General features: G+C 51.5%; 3 protein-coding genes across 3 annotated transcripts; 2 read left to right on the top strand and 1 right to left on the bottom strand.

Annotated features, from left to right (window-relative positions):
• Positions 1-402: 402 nt before the first annotated feature.
• LOC125510194 (probable glutathione S-transferase GSTU6) lies at positions 403-1,355 on the top strand. The gene has a single exon (XM_048675297.1). It carries the CDS (start codon positions 452-454, stop codon positions 1,160-1,162), a length of 711 nt encoding a protein of 236 aa, XP_048531254.1. The 5' UTR covers positions 403-451; the 3' UTR covers positions 1,163-1,355.
• An 878-nt stretch (positions 1,356-2,233) lies between these two features.
• Positions 2,234-3,400, bottom strand: LOC125510220 (probable glutathione S-transferase GSTU6). The gene is made up of 2 exons (XM_048675326.1): positions 2,982-3,400; positions 2,234-2,860 (listed from the first exon to the last, which is right to left on the bottom strand). The coding sequence occupies exons 1-2, from the start codon at positions 3,303-3,305 to the stop codon at positions 2,471-2,473; spliced, it is 714 nt and encodes a 237-aa protein (XP_048531283.1). The 5' UTR covers positions 3,306-3,400; the 3' UTR covers positions 2,234-2,470.
• Positions 3,401-3,863: 463 nt separating this feature from the next.
• Positions 3,864-4,958, top strand: LOC125510202 (probable glutathione S-transferase GSTU6). Its single transcript, XM_048675303.1, has 2 exons — positions 3,864-4,249; positions 4,339-4,958. The coding sequence occupies exons 1-2, from the start codon at positions 3,926-3,928 to the stop codon at positions 4,723-4,725; spliced, it is 711 nt and encodes a 236-aa protein (XP_048531260.1). The 5' UTR covers positions 3,864-3,925; the 3' UTR covers positions 4,726-4,958.
• Positions 4,959-19,321: the final 14,363 nt, after the last annotated feature.

Raw genomic sequence — 19,321 nt, 5'->3', positions numbered from 1 at the left:
CGGTAGGAGGCAGCAAAAACCCTAGCAATGGTTGCTCTCATGGTTGGAGCGAAGACATCTTCTATATCTAAATAACTAGTCCCATTAAATATTTATCTCAACATGCAAGCATGCCATATCATCACACAACATGTATTGATGTATGAGAAATGGCTTATCCTCACTACCATATGTCTCTCACCATGCAATCATGTTCACTTCACTATAAACATGCAGGAGTATGAAAAAAGATCAATCTCGACATGAAAAGAAAATGTAGGGATGGAATCTGAAACGTGGCTGAGCACCGTTGTGCAAGAAAACACAGGTCATGCACGAGAGCGTGAGCACATGCTGGGGAGAAAAGTCGTCGGCACAAGCATCATGGATGACGCATCGATCTTTTATATATTCCGCACTCCACACTAACCACAGAATCCCACGGAACCTTCAGGCACACCCACGGCAGAAAATGGCCAACGGAGGAGACGAGCTGAAGCTGCTGGGCATGTGGGCGAGCCCATACGTGGTCAGGGTGCAGCTCGCGCTCCACCTCAAGGGCGTGAGCTACGAGTACGTCGAGGAGGACCTCGCCAGCAAGAGCGAGCTCTTCCTCCGCTCCAACCCGGTGCACAAGACGGTCCCGATCCTCATCCACAACGGCAAGCCCGTCTGCGAGTCCCAGGTCATCCTCCAGTACATCGACGAGGCCTTCGCCGGCGTCGGCCCGCCCCTCCTCCCCGCCGACCCCTACGAGCGCGCCGTCGCGCGATTCTGGGCCGCCTACGTCGAGGACAAGCTGCTGGCGCCGTGGGGGAAGGTGTTCAGGGTGAAGACCGACGAGGAGAGGGCCGAGTGGACGAGGCAGACGGCGGCGGCGCTGGGTCCTCTGGAGGATGGCCTCAGGGAGTGCTCCAAGGGGAAGGGCTTCTTCGGCGGCGACTGCGTCGGGTACGTTGACGTCCTGCTCGGCAGCATGGTGCCGTGGGTGCGCGCCACCGAGAGGCTCTCCGGCGACAAGTTAATAGACGCCGGCAAGGCCCCGCTGCTGGCGGCATGGATGGAGCGCATTAGCGAGCTCGACGCCGCCAAGGCGGTCTTCCAGGACGTGGACAGGGTGGTTGAGTACGCCGGGGCAATACAGGCCCGGCTTTCCGCCGCGGCTGCTGCAAGCACCCAATAAAGCGGCATGGTGACATGGTGGGTGGGTGGTGCATGCAAGGAGAAAATGGCCAAGTGTGGAATTAGCTGGAATTACTAAAATGGCCACGTTTCTGTTTCTTTTTCTCGAATAATAATGGCGACGTTTCTCAGGAACACATCACATGCAAGCATGCGGTATTATCAGTTTGAAAACATGTGTGGTCGTTGTGACAGCTCCTCCTCTGTTTTTCAAGGCACATTTACATTTCTGTCCTTGGCTTTGTCACATTAGTGGGGTTTGTTTTTTGGGTTTTAGGTTACTCAATTTTGCCATTGAAAGATTATATGTTTTTACAATTTTGTCTTTTCGTCATGGTTTCGTCCGGTGAAATGCCCTTGACCATTTCCTTGCTCTAAAATACCTAGGTGTATGTGCTGAAACAATGTGAAAAAAGATTCACTAAATTATACATGTACTCAATACTATATGGAAAAAAAATTAAGCTCAGTTGGACCAAAGGTTTGGGAGATATTGATAGTTTTACTTGCCCGACGGTCATGTTTAGTATTTTGTCACGCGTGCACTTACAAGCGAGGCCCAACCTTTAAAAATTACATCAGCGTACCTCAATATTGAAATAGACCTAGCCGCAATGACTTACACCAATATGTTATGTGGTATTTCGGTTTATGCAATTCCCTCTCTTAGAACTAACGCGTCCTCTGATTTTCTATCAGAAGCCCTTGTCGAGTCACCCCCTCGTCGGCGGCCGCTCGGAATCCTTTTGAGAAAGAGAGATATATTATCTTTTTTTATTGGTGTGTTCCATATGTGTGACTTGGCTTCGGAGAGAGATGGTCTATTTTAATTCTTTTCTTTTTTTGGGGGCGGGTCCGAAGTGTAAGGGGCATAACCCATCTTACAGTTATCAAGGATATTCTAGGCCAAGGAAATGGTCGACAACCGGACAGAATTGATACTGGGCACCAAAAGCATAATAGCACATCGGTTCTCAGGAGGCAAAACATAGTCTTGAAAATCTAGATGGCATGATTTGAACCATCTAACTTCAGTTACTAGGTAGGTGGACAGATTTGAACCTAGATGACATGAATGAAAACATAACTCACTTGTCATTGCGCTAGGAGGCTCCCTCCAACATAAGTTATTTAACATATGATACACTCTTATACCCTCACAAAGCATTGTTGTTTAGAGCAAGTGTTCAGTGCGTGCGGAGACTTGATGGAAACTAAACTCCCAAATACATATATACGTACATAAGTGATCAGCTTGATTTCGCTATGCTTGGGTAGTCGATACTCGGTCGCATTGGTCTGAAGCGTTTCACTTGGCACTCGCTGCCGCCGCAGCAACAGCAACACGATAAGCCTGGCGCTTCTTAGCATACTCCATCACCACGTCTGTGTCAGGTACCACCTCCTTCGCCGCATCGGTCTCAGTGAACCGTTTCGCCCAGGTCGCTAAGAGCGGAGTCTTGCCGGCGTCGAGGAACACCACGCCGAACATCTTACACTGCGCCTTGAGCCAGTGCAAGTGGCATCCTACTGCGAGGTCAAGGTACCCGATGGAGTCCCCGGCGAAGAAGCCCTTTCCGTTGGAATGCTTGGCAAATGCCTCCTCAAGTTGCTCTAGCACCGCAAGCGTCTCGCTAACCTTCTCCATCCTCTCCACCTCCGTCACTGCTTTATTAACACCGACATAAGCGGAGAATAGCTACAAGGAAGACCGTGTGACAATTTGTCAGCATAGGTGAGGAAGACACAAACCTTGTCGTCGACGTAGGTAGAATTGAGAAGACAAGGAAGACTGAACAGAGGTATGAGAACACGCAAACCTTGTCGTCGACGTAGGCGGCCCAGAAGCGGGCGGTGGCGCGCTCGTAGGGGTCGACAGGGAGGATCGACGGCCCCATGGCGGCCCAGACTTCGTCGATGTACTGCACGATGACCGAAGAATCGAGTACGGTCTTGCCATCGTGGATGAGTACGGGCACCTTCTTCTCCACCGGGTTGGACTTGAGGAGGAGCTCACTCTTGTTGAAGAGGTCCTGTTTGATATACTCGTAGCTCAAGCCCTTCATGTGGAGCGCCATGCGAACACGAACTACGAATGGGCTCACCGACAAGCCTAGCAACTTCAGGTCTCCTTGAGCTGCCATTGTTGTCTTCCGTCTCTCTGTTCTTCCGTGGTTCAATGTGCTGAAATCAATGCGAGAACAACATCGTTTTTGGATGTTTATATAGCGGGTAGTATTCCTAGAAGGAAATGGGAAGTTGCAGGCTTGCAGCCATGGGAAGCGTACTTGATTACTTGTGTGTCTACTATTTGCATCACCGGTGATGTATCATGCATTTGAACGTAGCAATTGGTCAACACTTCTCCACGGAATTGTGTGAGAGAAGTTGGTGATTGCATGTCACTAATTTTCACTTTTCTTCTGCGAACGGACTCACCACCCGTCGCTAACCAGCTTCACATCTGCGATTAGCCATTGTTCTCACCCTGTGTTTCTATGGACAAACCGACAGGGCCGGCAACAAGCTGCAGAGCCAAGCCATCCACGCGTGCGAGAAGAATCTCGAGGTGCACCGAAATGCTGAGCGTAAACAATATGTCACCGTCATCTCATGGAAAAAAGGTGGACTAACTAGTGTACTTTGACTGCCAACCGCGTCACTGATGACGCACGGAGGTATACAAACAAATGTGAAGAATACGGCGTCTATCAGTGTTGCACTGATAGAGCAGGGGAGAAAAAAAAAGACGGCGAACGAAACAATGGCAGCCGAAGGAGGTCTGAAGCTGCTCGGCTTGACGGTGAGCCCGTTCGTGATCCGTGTACGCATGGCGCTGCAGATGAAAGGCGTCGGCTACGAGTACGTGGAGCAGGACCTGTTCACCAAGGGCGAGCTCCTCCGCAAGTCCAACCCGGTGCACATGAAGGTCCCGGTGCTCATCCACGACGGCAGACCCGTCTGCGAGTCGCTGGCCATCGTGCAGTACGTCGACGAGGCCTGGGCGGCCGCGGGCCCCTCGATCCTCCCCGCCGACCCCTACGACCGCGCCGCCGCTCGCTTCTGGGCCGCCTACGCCGACAGCAAGGTGCTCGCGCGTGTGTTGTTGCCCCAACTTTTCCTGCCGTGGTGTTTTGAGCTTGAGCCGGGTTTCATGGCCGTGGTGGTGTCTTGCAGCTCTTGCCGGCGTGGGTAGGCATCATGTGGGCGGCGACGGAGGAGGAGAGGGCGGAGAAGGTCGGCGACACGCTCGCGGCTATCGGCCAGTTGGAGGAGGCGTTCGGGACGTGCTCGAACGGTGAGGCCTTCTTCGCCGGCGACTCCGTCGGGTACCTAGATCTCGTCGTCGGCTCGCAGTTGCTCTGGTTCGAGGTGCTGCGGAAGATGTTCGGCGTCGTGGTCGTTGAGGTCGGCAGGGCTCCGCTCTTGGCCGCGTGGGTGGAGCGGTTTGGGGAGACTGATACGGCCAAGGAGGTGGTGCCGGACGTTGACACGGCGGTGGAGTACCTCAAGAAGCTTCAGTCTCGTCGGGCTGGTTCCACGGTTGCCCAGCTGCTGTCGTGACAAAATTACATGTCAGTTAGCAAGTATATACAGCGATTTTTCTGTTTAGGCCAGCTCTATAATCATGTCTTGCAAGGATTCAAAGAATGAACTGGTTTCCCTCCTGACACCACGTAGATACTTCTCCAAAGAGGATGACAAATCGTTTGTAAGAAATCATAAGTACATATATTCTTTGTCATGCATATAGTCCTGACAATACTACGGGGCTATAATGTAGATACAATCATATCTACCGATCGGTGCGGATAAGAGTACGCTCAAGGGATTATACAGGTTTAGGCCCTCAGCGGGAGGTAATACCTTACTTCAATGTTGTGTTTTTGCTCTTGACATAGGTTACAATATGAGAGTTCAACCCTCAGTCCATTGCCCTACTCGACTTATAAACAGTGCGCCAGGAAGGGGTATTGTAACGGGCTGATATAAATGTTATTAATGATCGTCTGCATGACCGACTGTTCGTGGCTATTATTGTTGACAGACTATTATCCCTTCCTCCCCGAGGCGCTCCTGCGGGCGCCCCCTGGAGGAAAACCCTACCGCCGCCCCCGTCGCCCCTTTCGCCTCCCTCACCGCCGCCTGGGGCGTCGCCGGCCAAAGGCCGTGTGGCGTTGGCGGCGCGGGGGGGGACTCTCTCCCACACACAGTTAGAGACTCTGCAGGGCGTTCCCCTCTGCTTGGTGGCGCCGGGCGTCGGCCCGGTCCTGCCTCGGCTCCTTCTCCCCCTCTCGGCATCCTTCGCTGGCGCCGCCTCCTCCCCTCTGTGGTGGTGGGTGGCGGGGGATGTGGATCTGGGATCCTTTCCCAGATCCGGTGGATGGTGGGGGTTGGTGTTGGCAGCGGTGGCCGACGGCCCAGGCGTGGTGGCGGCGAGTCTCGCGGTCTCTGAGCATCATGGAGGTGCCAGCGGTGGCGGGAGCTTAGCCTGGTGGTGGCGGCAGCCGCGCACGAGAGTTGGATTCCTTCGAACAGATCTGGATGAAAACTTGCTTTCGGCTACTGCTAAGGCCGGCGGTGGCGGCACAATCTGCATCGTTCCCTTCTTGAAGGCATCGCCGTGGAGAAGTTTAAGGCCACTCTCTGCTACCTCCGGGGGAAATCCTAGATCGGATGATCGGATGACGGCGGTGCTCTAGTGCCATTCCTCTCTTTGGGGCGTCATTCTTGGAGATACACACGTGATCAAGGGACCAGAGGATGGATTCTTTGGTGGAGCGGTGCTTCATCTCACTCATTGATTGCGGCGGATCTCGGCGGCATGGCGCTGTGGTGACTCGACGTCCAATGCGTGGAGATGGACTCGCGCAGGAGGGTGACGCGGTATGGCGTCGTGGTGTCGTCGACGGCAGCTAGACCGGGCAAGGTAGATGCAGCAGTACAGTTCTGAAGATGGATTGGTGGCAGGTGGCTGCGGCGGCCTCATACCCGACAGGCATCCTGGTTGAGGAGTACGCCGGACAGGTGGGTGCCCCATACCCGACAGACGTTCTAGATGAGACCTCAGGTCTTAGATGATAGGTTTGGCTGCGAGGTCTGTTTGATATTAGGCCCGGACTATCAGTATCCCTTCATCAATTGAATAGGAGTAGCGACACATATTACCTAGACGGTGGTGTTAGTCTTACTGTTGTATTACTTTGTAAGGTCTTGTGTGAACAATTAATAAAATGGCTACATGCATCGTCTAGATGCAGAGGCCGGAGGCCTTCCTTTTTTAATAATAATAATAAATTATATCATGGTTGATTATTATTTTTCCAAAAAGAGGCCCTGTCTTGATGACCATTGATTGTTGGGTCTTGTTGTAGGATCGAAAGTATGTCTAGAGGGGGGGGGGTGATTAGACTAATTGACCAATTAAAAATCTATCCTTTTCCCAATTTTAGTCTTTGGCAGATTTTAGCTATCTTAGCACAAGTCAAGCAATCTTAACACAATTCAAGCAAGCATGCAAAGAGTCTATGAGCAGCGGAGAGTAAAGCATACAACTTGCAAGAATGTAAAGGGAAGGGTTTGGAGAATTCAAACGCAATTGGAGACACAGATGTTTTTGTCATGGTTCCGATAGGTGGTTGAGGGAGTCCTGGATTAGGGGGTGTCCGGATGGCCGGACTATACCTTCAGCCGGACTCCTGGACTATGAAGATACAAGATTGAAGACTTCGTCCCGTGTCCAGAAGGGACTTTCCTTGGCGTGGAAGGCAAGCTTGGCGATACGGATATGTAGATCTCCTACCATTGTAACCGACTTTGTGTAACCCTAACCCTCTCCGGTGTCTATATAAACCGGAGGGTTTTAGTCCGTAGGACAACATATAGAACAACAATCATACCATAGGCTAGCTTCTAGGGTTTAGCCTCTCCGATCTCGTGGTAGATCTACTCTTGTACTACCCATATCATCAATATTAATCAAGCAGGACGTAGGGTTTTACCTCCATCAAGAGGGCCCAAACCTGGGTAAAACTTCGTGTCCCTTGCCTCCTGTTACCATCCGGCCTAGACGCACAGTTCGGGACCCCCTACCCGAGATCCGCCGGTTTTGACACCGACATTGGTGCTTTCATTGAGAGTTCCTCTATGTCGTCGCCGTTAGGCTTGATGGCTCCTACGATCATCAATAGCGATGCAGTCCAGGGTGAGACCTTCCTCCCTGGACAGATCTTCGTCTTCGGCGGCTTCGCACTGCGGGCCAATTCACTTGGCCATCTGGAGCAGATCGAAAGCTATGCCCCTGGCCGTCAGGTCAGATTTGGAAGTTTAAACTACACGGCTGACATCCGCGGGGACTTGATCCTTGACAGATTCGAGCCACTGCCGAGCACGCCGCACTGTCACGACGAGCATGATCTAGCTCTGCCGCCGAACAGTGCCCTGAAGGCCGCACCCGCATCGGCTTCGACCCTTAATTCGGAGCCAACTGCGCCGATCGAGGATGGGTGGTTGGACGCCGCCTCGGGGGCTGCGATCCCAATGGTGATCGAGCCAAACACCAGCCCCGCACTCCGCGAGACCCGTGACTCCAAGGAGCCGGACTCCTCTCCGGACTCTGAACCCTCCGCGCCCCTGCCGATCGAATCCGATTGGGCGCCGATCATGGAGTTTACTGCCGCGGACATCTTTCAGCACTCGCCTTTCGGTGATATTCTGAAGACACTAAAGTCTCTCTCTTTATCAGGAGAGCCCTGGCCGGACTACGGTCAGCAAGGTCGGGATACGGATGATGAAGAAATTCAAAGCCCACCCACCACCCACTTTGTAGCCACTTTCGACGATTTAACCGACATGCTCGACTTCGACTCTGAAGACATCGACGGTATGGACGCCGATGAAGGAGACGATGAAAAACCAGCGCCTATTGGACCCTGGAAAGCCACCTCGTCATATGACGTATACATGGTGGACACACCAAAAGATGACGACGAGGAGCGGAAGGACGCACCGAAGGCTTGTTCCCTCGAGAAGCAGTCAAAGCGGTGACGCAAGCGCCGCCCCAAATCCCGCCTCGATAGAAATAACGATCACACAGACCTAGCGCTGGAGTAGGGCGAATCGCTGCCGGACAGCGGCAATCCGGATAATCAAACCGAACAAACAAATTCTATCAAGGATAATGGTCCGGACGACATAACGCCGGACAGCCACCTGGAGCAGCAGAATGCCCGTAAAAGGCTTGTTGCCACCGCGAGGAGTCTTAAAAAGCAGAAGCAAAGGCTCAAGGCTGCGCAAGACACACTCCAAATCAGATGGAGTAAAATACTCAACACAGCAGCGAGGTACGGCGACAATCGCCCCTCCAAGAGCTACCCAAAGCGGAAGCTACTACCTGAATTCGATGAGGAGGCCTCAGACCCCCCCACAACCAAATATCAAAGCAGCCACCTGGCCGGATAAACGACCCCTCTACCAACACAGAGCGGCATACAACGCCACTCACAATACAACACGCAACCCATGCGAGGGCTCGCACCCAAAGGACGGCGCAGCAAGATCCATCTATGGACCACGCAAGCGCGCCCCATCATACAATGCAACACAACAAACATCCGAACAACGTGGTACACCCAGCTACAGGGGTGCCGCACACCTCTTATGTTTCACCGATGAGGTGCTGGACCATGAATTTCCGGAGGGATTCAAACCCGTAAACATTGAGACATACGACGGAACAACAGACCCTGGGGTCTGGATTGAGGACTACATCCTTCATATCCATATGGCTCGAGGAGATGATCTCCACGCCATCAAGTACTTACCCCTCAAGCTCAAAGGGCCAGCTCGTCACTGGCTTAAAGGCCTCTCCGAAAGCTCCATTGGAAGTTGGGAAGAGCTTGAAGACGCCTTTCGGGCAAATTTTCAAGGGACTTATGTCCGACCTCCGGATGCGGACGATTTGAGTCATATAACTCAACAGCCTGGAGAGTCAGCCCGAAAGCTTTGGAACAGGTTTCTTACTAAAAAGAACCAGATTGTCGACTGTCCAGACGCTGAAGCCTTGGCAGCTTTTAAGCATAGCGTCCGTGACGAATGGCTCGCCAGACACCTCGGCCAAAATAAGCCGAGAACGATGGCCGCATTAACAAGCCTCATGACCCGCTTCTGCACGGGTGAGGACAGCTGGCTAGCCAGATGCAGCACCAGCGACCCCAGTACATCTGAAATTAGAGATGGAAATGGGAAATCATGGTGCAACAGCAATAACAATTGCCGGAATAAAGAAGACAACACGAAGGGCACGGCAGTAAACGCCGGATTCAAAAGCTCTCGGCCAGGTCAGCAAAAGCCGCCCTCTAAAGGCACCAGGGATGAACTGTCCAGCCTCAACAAAATTCTGGACCAAGTATGTCAGATCCATAGTACCCCTGGTAAACCTGCTAATCATACCCACAGAGAATGTTGGGTCTTCAAGCAGTCCGGCAAGCTCAACGCCGTACACAAGGGGGAGGATACACCAAGTGAAGACGAGGACGAGCCTCCCAAGCAAGACACTGGGGAACAAAAGAAATTTCCACCAGAAGTCAAAACAGTAAACGTGTTACACGTGATCAAGGGAAAAAACAACGCGACACTCCCAGGAAAATATACCCAAGTGCCAGTCAGCGCGAAGTCCTGCCACTGGTCGTCTCAACCGATCACTTTCAACCATCGCGATTACTCAGCAAGTATCCGACACGCAGGATGGGCTGCCCTGGTATTAGACCCAGTAATTGGCGGATATCACTTCACACGAGTCTTGATGGACGGTGGTAGCAATCTAAACCTAATATATCAGGATACAATCCGCGGGATGGGGTTAGACCCAACAAACATTCGCCATAGCAATACTACCTTTAAAGGAGTAACGCCAGGCCCAGTGGCTCGTTGTACGGGCTCCCTCCTACTACAAGTTATATTCGGCTCCACTGATAACTTCTGTCGCGAGCATTTAACCTTCCACATCGCTCCGTTCCAAATTGGCTATCAAGCACTGTTCGGACGCGAAGCTTTCGCTCGCTTTAATGCAATACCACACTACGCCTCCCTCACACTCAAGATGCCCGGTCCACGTGGCATCATCCTGGTTGAGGAGTACGCCGGACAGGTGGGTGCACCATACCCGGTAGACGTTCTAGATGAGACCTCAAGTCTTAGATGATAGGTTTGGCTGCGAGGTCTGTTTGATATTAGGCCCGGACTATCAGCATCCCTTCATCAATTGAATAGGAGTAGCGACACATATTACCTAGACGGTGGTTTTAGTCTTACTGTTGTATTACTTTGTAAGGTCTCGTGTGAACAATTAATAAAATGGCTACATGCATCGTCTAGATGCAGAGGCCGGAGGCCTTCCTTTTTTAATAATAATAATAAATTATATCATGGTTGATTATTATTTTTCCAAAAAGAGGCCCTGTCTTGATGACCATTGATTGTTGGGTCTTGTTGTAGGATCGAAAGTATGTCTAGAGGGGGGGGGGTGATTAGACTAATTGACCAATTAAAAATCTATCCTTTTCCCAATTTTAGTCTTTGGCAGATTTTAGCTATCTTAGCACAAAGTCAAGCAATCTTAACACAATTCAAGCAAGCATGCAAAGAGTCTATGAGCAGCGGAGAGTAAAGCATACAACTTGCAAGAATGTAAAGGGAAGGGTTTGGAGAATTCAAACGCAATTGGAGACACAGATGTTTTTGTCATGGTTCCGATAGGTGGTTGAGGGAGTCCTGGATTAGGGGGTGTCCGGATGGCCGGACTATACCTTCAGCCGGACTCCTGGACTATGAAGATACAAGATTGAAGACTTCGTCCCGTGTCCGGAAGGGACTTTCCTTGGCGTGGAAGGCAAGCTTGGCGATACGGATATGTAGATCTCCTACCATTGTAAACGACTTTGTGTAACCCTAACCCTCTCCGGTGTCTATATAAACCGGAGGGTTTTAGTCCGTAGGACAACATATAGAACAACAATCATACCATAGGCTAGCTTCTAGGGTTTAGCCTCTCTGATCTCGTGGTAGATCTACTCTTGTACTACCCATATCATCAATATTAATCAAGCAGGACGTAGGGTTTTACCTCCATCAAGAGGGCCCAAACCTAGGTAAAACTTCGTGTCCCTTGCCTCCTGTTACCATCCGGCCTAGACGCACAGTTCGGGACCCCCTACCCGAGATCCGCCGGTTTTGACACCGACATTGGTGCTTTCATTGAGAGTTCCTCTATGTCGTCGCCGTTAGGCTTGATGGCTCCTACGATCATCAATAGCGATGCATTCTAGGGTGAGACCTTCCTCCCTGGACAGATCTTCGTCTTCGGCGGCTTTGCACTGCGGGCCAATTCACTTGGCCATCTGGAGCAGATCGAAAGCTATGCCCCTGGCCGTCAGGTCAGATTTGGAAGTTTAAACTACACGGCTGACATCCGCGGGGACTTGATCCTTGACAGATTCGAGCCACTGCCGAGCACGCCGCACTGTCACGACGAGCATGATCTAGCTCTGCCGCCGAACAGTGCCCTGAAGGCCGCACCCGCATCGGCTTCGACCCTTAATTCGGAGCCAACTGCGCCGATCGAGGATGGGTGGTTGGACGCCGCCTCGGGGGCTGCGATCCCAATGGTGATCGAGCCAAACACCAGCCCCGCACTCCGCGAGACCCGTGACTCCAAGGAGCCGGACTCCTCTCCGGACTCTGAACCCTCCGCGCCCTGCCGATCGAATCCGATTGGGCGCCGATCATGGAGTTTACTGCCGGACATCTTTCAGCACTCGCCTTTCGTGATATTCTGAAGACACTAAAGTCTCTCTCTTTATCAGGAGAGCCCTGGCCGGACTACGGTTAGCAAGGTTGGAATACAGATGATGAAGAAATTCAAAGCCCACCCACCACCCACTTTGTAGCCACTTTCGACGATTTAACCGACTTGCTCGACTTCGGCTCTGAAGACATCGACGGTATGGACGCCGATGAAGGAGAACGATGAAAGAACCAGCGCCTATTGGGACCCTGGAAAGCCACCTCGTCATATGACGTATACAATGGTGGACACACCAAAAGATGACGACGAGGAGCGGAAGGAACGCATCCGAAGGCTTGTTCCCTCGAGAAGCAGTCAAAGCGGTGACGCAAGCGCCGCCCCAAATCCCGCCCTCGATAGAATAACGATCACACAGACCAGCGCTGGAGTAGGGCGAATCGCTGCCGGACAGCGGCAATCCGGATAATCAAACCAAACAACATTCTATCAAGGGGATAATGGTCCGGACGACATAACGCCGGACAGCCACCTGGAGCAGCAGAATGCCCGTAAAAGGCTTGTTGCCACCGCGAGGAGTCTTAAAAAGCAGAAGCAAAAGGCTCAGGCTGCGCAAGACACACTCCAAATCAGATGGAGTAAAATACTCAACACAGCAGCGAGGTACGGCGACAATCGCCCCTCCAAGAGCTACCCAAAGCGGAAGCTACTACCTGATTCGATTGAGGAGCCTCAGACCCCCCCACAACCAAATATCAAGCAGCCACCTGGCCGGATAAACGACCCCTCTACCAACACAGAGCGGCATACAACGCCACTCACATACAACACGCAACCCATGCGAGGGCTCGCACCCAAAGGACGGCGCAGCAAGATCCATCTATGGACCACGCAAGCGCGCCCCATCATACAATGCACACAACAAACATCGAACAACGTGGTACACCCAGCTACAGGGGTGCCGCACACCTCTTATGGTTTCACCGATGAGGTGCTGGACCATGAATTTCCGGAGGGATTCAAACCCGTAAACATTGAGACATAACGACGAACAACAGACCCTGGGGTGGATTGAGGACTACATCCTTCATATCATATGGCTCGAGGAGATGATCTCCACGCCATCAGTACTTACCCCTCAAGCTCAAAGGGCCAGCTCGTCACTGGCTTAAAGGCCTCTCCGAAAGCTCCATTGGAAGTTTGGGAAGAGCTTGAAGACGCCTTTCGGGCAAATTTTCAAGGGACTTATGTCCGACCTCCGGATGCAGATCGATTTGAGTCATATAACTCAACAGCCTGGAGAGTCAGCCCGAAAGCTTTGGAACAGGTTTCTTACTAAAAAGAACCAGATTGTCGACTGTCCAGACGCTGAAGCCTTGGCAGCTTTTAAGCATAGCGTCCGTGACGAATGGCTCGCCAGACACCTCGGCCAAAATAAGCCGAGAACGATGGCCGCATTAACAAGCCTCATGACCCGCTTCTGCACGGGTGAGGACAGCTGGCTAGCCAGATGCAGCACCAGCGACCCCAGTACATCTGAAATTAGAGATGGAAATGGGAAATCATGGTGCAACAGCAATAACAATTGCCGGAATAAAGAAGACAACACGAAGGGCACGGCAGTAAACGCCGGATTCAAAAGCTCTCGGCCAGGTCAGCAAAAGCCGCCCTCTAAAGGCACCAGGGATGAACTGTCCAGCCTCAACAAAATTCTGTACCAAGTATGTCAGATCCATAGTACCCCTGGTAAACCTGCTAATCATACCCATAGAGAATGTTGGGTCTTCAAGCAGTCCGGCAAGCTCAACGCCGTACACAAGGGGGAGGATACACCAAGTGAAGACGAGGACGAGCCTCCCAAGCAAGACACTGGGGAACAAAAGAAATTTCCACCAGAAGTCAAAATAGTAAACGTGTTACACGTGATCAAGGGAAAAAACAATGCGGCACTCCAGGAAAATATACCCAAGTGCCAGTCACCGCGAAGTCCTGCCACTGGTCTCAACCGATCACTTTTGACCATCGCGATTACTCAGCAAGTATCCGACACGCAGGATGGGCTGCCCTGGTATTAGACCCAGTAATTGGCGGATATCACTTCACACGAGTCTTGATGGACGATGGCAGCAATCTAAACCTAATATATCAGGATACAATCTATGGGATGGGGTTAGACCCAACAAACATTCGCCATAGCAATACTACCTTTAAAGGAGTAACGCCAGGTCCAGGGGCTCGTTGTACGGGCTCCCTCCTACTACAAGTTATATTCGGCTCCCCCGATAAATTCCGTCGCAAGCATTTAACTTTCCACATGGCTTCGTTCCATGCTAGAACAATGCACGTACCTGGACACAAGGGGCTTCTTACAAAGGCCATTATTTAGGCCCGGTTTATACCACAAAGACCGAATACCTTAGGGAGTGTTCGGCGTCACGAGTTTGGCCCTGTATGCATCAGCTCCGAATCATTGTCTTTGGTCAAATGTTGGGTTTGCCCAGCTCCTGTGTTTTGGTACCTTACGTTCCGCTTTACCGGCTAAGGTAGCACCAGGAGAACTACTGCGATTGTGCCCTGGTTCATCCGGACAAGCACCTCAGTAGAGAAAGCCGAAAACTGACTGTCATGATATAGCGTGAGACTGGTCAACCACTCGATGACCTGTTGGAATGTTAGAATTCCTCCGCCTTAATGAAGGGCCGTTTTCCGGCCAGGCTTGTACGCACCCCGGGATCGGGAGAGTGCGGAGCCACCAGGGGCTATCTAGTAGCCCCACTGTCAAACTCCTGTGGCTAAGTGAAAGTGCTAAAGCATTATAGTACGGTTGCCTCGCTCGCTCCGCTATCACCTCCTTAATAGGACCAAGACGTTGGGTTAAGTGTGAACGCGTGTTTTTTGCGAGCACCTCCGCATTATATGCGTGGGGGTTGAAGCCGACGGCTGCAATCTTTTAGGTTATACACATGTATACATAAAACAGCCGCCCATGAGGCATCATATTACTTTCAGGCAAAAGTATAAAAATAGCCTTATAAAAATTTATAAAAGCATTTTGCTTACAATGAGATTACATGTCACTCAAACATAATATTTTTTGAGCACTGGGTCTCTATCAAACGAGCACCCTCAAGAACTTCTTCAAAATAGTGCTCAGCAGCCATTCGGCCTATGGCCGAATCCCGCGCTGCAACAGTGGTAGCATCCATCTCCGCCCAGTATGCTTTAACACGGGCAAAGGCCATCCATGAGCCCTCTATGCACGCCGACCTCTTCATCGCATTAATGCGCGACACCGCGTCAAGGAACTGCTGCACCAAGCTGAAATAGTTGTTCGGTTTTGGCCTTTCCAGCCATAGCTGATCCACAACAGACCTCATGGCGAGTCCGGACAACCTATTCAGTTCGGCCCATTCGGCTAATTGGTCAGTCAATGAAAGCGGACGCTTGGGAGAATGGAATTGTGTCCAAAACAGCTGGTCCACTTCACGGTCCGTCTGACCCTGGAAGTACTTGGCCGCATCGGCAGCGCTCGCCGCCAAATCCATATACACATCCTCTGAACTCCACAGCCGATCCAGAGAGGCATACCGTGGATCTCCGAACTTCCTCCGCAACATAAAGGATTTCCTAGCTACAATATCCCCGGCTTCCCGCAGCTCCTCCTTCTTCGCCCTCATAGCAGAGCGGATGTCTTTTCTCGTCGCAACAGCCTTCTCAAGGTCCGATGCCTTCGCTAGGTTTTCCTTTTCAAGAACCCGGCAATAGTCGGCGGCGGCTTTTAATTCTATGGCCATCTTGGCCATCTTATCTCGGCTCTCGCCATGCGCGGCCTTCTCGGCCTTCAACTCTTCGGTCGCCTTCAAAGTAGCCGCATTACTAAACCTCGCTTGTTCCTTGGCTCGGGCAAGTTCTGCCCGCAAGGCTTCAACAGTGGCAACTCCATCTGCAGTCACAACATATTAAAGACGCTGGCATCATGCTGCTCTTACTATGTGGCGTTTACCAGATAATGACACTTACCCTGTGCCTCGTCAAGCCTTTTGTTAACAAGCTCGATGTTGGCGTCTGCCGCATCCAACTGCCGTTTTAAATGGGCAAACTCGCTAGTCCGGCTAGCCACCGGAGCTTCCATCACCTGCACATAGAGGCAGTATGGTTCTTACTTGGGAATATGATCCTCTATTCGTCGTCGTTTCCGACGACAACCAGAGTCTCAGGGGCTACTATCTACACAGGGCACACCTAGCATGTGCAGGACTATCATACATTATTTTACGTACCTCAAAGCTTGTTAGTAGACTCATAAAAGCTTCATGCAATCCGCTTTCGGCGGACGAGATTCTCTCCATCACCGTATTCATCAGCACACGGTGTTCATTTGAGATGGCCGCTCGCCCCACCAACTCCCTCAGAACATCCGATCGCACACCAGACGGTGCCAGACTCTTTCGTCCGCTCTCTTCGAGAGCCGGACACTGGGAGCTTCGGGGGTCAATGGGATTATATTCTGGCCTCACCGGACTCGGAGAGGCCCTCCGCGACGACACTTCGGGGTCGCCCACTTCCGGAGCGGAGGAGTCCGGAGGAGGCGTTTCGCTCTCCATCATCTCTGGAAGAAGATCCCCCGAAGACGAGCTCATTTGAGAAGGGCTAAGGCCTGAACTACAAAGATATATGCGGTGGTTATTTTCTCAGAACAAAAGGATGGCATACTTGTACTATTAAAGTATTTCAGGTCACTTACGACTCGCTGGAGAATTGATCCCCCCGCGGACTGTGTGCGGCAAAAGCACCCCCCAAGGTAGGACCCTCTTTGGGAGACTTCTCCCGTTTGGATGCTTCGGCTTCCGAATCCCTGGGCACAGTCCTTTTCCTCCTCCGGTCGTCTTCCTTCATGGGGGCGCTGGCTCCCTCGGTTAGAATGGGCAGCGTTGGGGGCCCGCGTCCGCCCATATTATCCTCCCCAGTATCTTCCTTCAAGGGCTCCGGGCAAGGTGCGACCTGGAGCATCTTTTCCAATACCGGATTGTCCAAACCCTCAGGGAGGGGAGCTGAACATCGAATCAACTTCGCCTTTGTCAGCCAGTCCTGGTCAAAAAGCAAACTCTCAGAAATAACTTTGTAACAAATAAGAGATAGTATGTTTGGCCGGAAGATTCCTTACCTGTTCGGCGGCGCGGTTACTGCTCAGGCCCACGTCCTCGGTGATTTCCGGACACTCTACCCGAGGTCCGAAGAATGACTTGTACATCTCCTCATGCGTCATGCCGAGGAAATTTTGAATGACACGCAGTCCCTCGGGATTGGACTCCCACAAGAGAAGGGGCCGGCGTTTGCAAGGCTAGACTTGACGAACCAGCATAACTTGTATTACCGCAACCAAACTAAAATCTCCATTGAAGAGATCTCGAATGCGGCTTTGCAGTATAGGCACGTCCTTGGCTGGATCCCAGCTCAGACCTCTGCTGATCCATGACATCAGTTGTGCTGGAGGGCCCGAGCGGAAAACAGGGGCGGCCGCCCACTTGGCACTTCTAGGAGCCATGATGTAGAACCACTCCTGTTGCCACAATTCAGACACCTCTGGAATGGAACCTTTGGGCCATGGAGCTCCCATCATCTTGCATATTGAGGCACCTCCACACGCTGCATGTTGCCCCTCGATCATCTTCGGCTTTACTTCAAAGGTCTTGAGCCACAGGCCAAAGTGAGGGGTAACCCGGAGGAAGGCCTCACACACGACAATAAATGTCGTAATATGAAGAAAGGAGTCCGGAGCTAGATCATGGAAATCTAGCCCGTAATAAAACATCAAACCCCTGACGAAAGGATCCAGAGCAAGGCCTAGACCTCGGAGGAAGTGGGAGACGAACACGACGTTCTCATTGGGTTCGGGGGAGGGGACGGCCTGCCCTCGGGCAGGCAGCCGATGCAAAACCTCGGCGGTCAGATATCTGGCCTCCCTCAACTTTTTGATGTCTTCTTCCGTGACGGAGGAAGGCACCCATCGGCCTTGAAGGCTAGATCCGGACATGATTGAAGGTATGGAGCACCTGACCTGAACTTTGGGTGTCTGAGCTTGAGGTGGGGGAAGGATTCGATTGAGCACGGGAGGGGAAAAATAAAAGCCTTGTCCCTTTATAAAGAGGGTGAATATCAAGCATCCTCTCCATGGCCGTTTGGACTTGCCTATAGTCTAGGAGTCCTAGAAGCGGTTGGGTTACCCACGCCCGTATTGATGAGAATCACGGAATAAGGGGACACGATCTCTGCTTTAACAAGACGTGCCAAGGAAACCGCCTCGCATGACGCGCTGAGGTGGGATAATAAAACGATTCGAATAAAGGCCTGGCCGTGGTGCGTCACACTACAGAATACGTCAGCAGATTAGAATTGTGTAAATATTATTCTCTCTATGGACATACGTGGAAACTTATTTTGCAGAGCCGGACACTATCTTTGTGTTCAAAATCTTCTATGAAGTACTTGGAGGAGGAACCCGCCTTGCAATGCCGAAGACAATCTGCGTGCCGGACTCGTCGTCATTGAAGCCTGGTTCAGGGGCTACTGAGGGAGTCCTGGATTAGGGGGTGTCCGGATGGCCGGACTATACCTTCAGCCGGACTCCTGGACTATGAAGATACAAGATTGAAGACTTCGTCCCGTGTCTGGAAGGGACTTTCCTTGGCGTGGAAGGCAAGCTTGGCGATACGGATATGTAGATCTCCTACCATTGTAACCGACTTTGTGTAACCCTAACCCTCTCCGGTGTCTATATAAACCGGAGGGTTTTAGTCCGTAGGACAACATATAGAACAACAATCATGCCATAGGCTAGCTTCTAGGGTTTAGCCTCTCTGATCTCGTGGTAGATCTACTCTTGTACTACCCATATCATCAATATTAATCAAGCAGGACGTCGAGTTTTACCTCCATCAAGAGGGCCCGAACCTGGGTAAAACTGCTGGAAATATGCCCTAGAGGCAATAATAAATTAGTTATTATTATATTTCCTTGGTCATGATAATCGTTTATTATCCATGCTAGAATTGTATTGATAGGAAACTCAGATACATGTGTGGATACATAGACAACACCATGTCCCTAGTAAGCCTCTAGTTGACTAGCTCGTTGATCAATAGATGGTTACAGTTTCCTGACCATGGACATTGGATGTCATTGATAACGGGATCACATCATTAGGAGAATGATGTGATGGACAAGACCCAATCCTAAGCATAGCACAAGATCATGTAGTTCGTATGCTAAATCTTTTCTAATGTCAAGTATCATTTCCTTAGACCATGAGATTGTGCAACTCCCGGATACCGTAGGAATGCTTTGGGTGTGCCAAACGTC

This window comes from Triticum urartu, chromosome 1, assembly GCF_003073215.2.
Source record: "Triticum urartu cultivar G1812 chromosome 1, Tu2.1, whole genome shotgun sequence".
Taxonomy (NCBI): Eukaryota; Viridiplantae; Streptophyta; class Magnoliopsida; order Poales; family Poaceae; genus Triticum; species Triticum urartu.
Note: the sequence above shows the minus strand (reverse complement) of the source record. Positions and strands in the feature narration are given on the sequence as shown.

Coding starts and splice junctions, on each gene's coding strand:
- LOC125510194 (XM_048675297.1), top strand. CDS start 452: ATGGCCAACGGAGGAGACGAGCTGAAGCTGCTGGGCATGTGGGCGAGC.
- LOC125510220 (XM_048675326.1), bottom strand. CDS start 3,305: ATGGCAGCTCAAGGAGACCTGAAGTTGCTAGGCTTGTCGGTGAGCCCA. Junction 2,861..2,981: donor CCGCCTACGTCGACGACAAG/GTTTGCGTGTTC, acceptor TCTTCCTTGTAG/CTATTCTCCGCTTATGTCGG.
- LOC125510202 (XM_048675303.1), top strand. CDS start 3,926: ATGGCAGCCGAAGGAGGTCTGAAGCTGCTCGGCTTGACGGTGAGCCCG. Junction 4,250..4,338: donor CCGCCTACGCCGACAGCAAG/GTGCTCGCGCGT, acceptor GGTGTCTTGCAG/CTCTTGCCGGCGTGGGTAGG.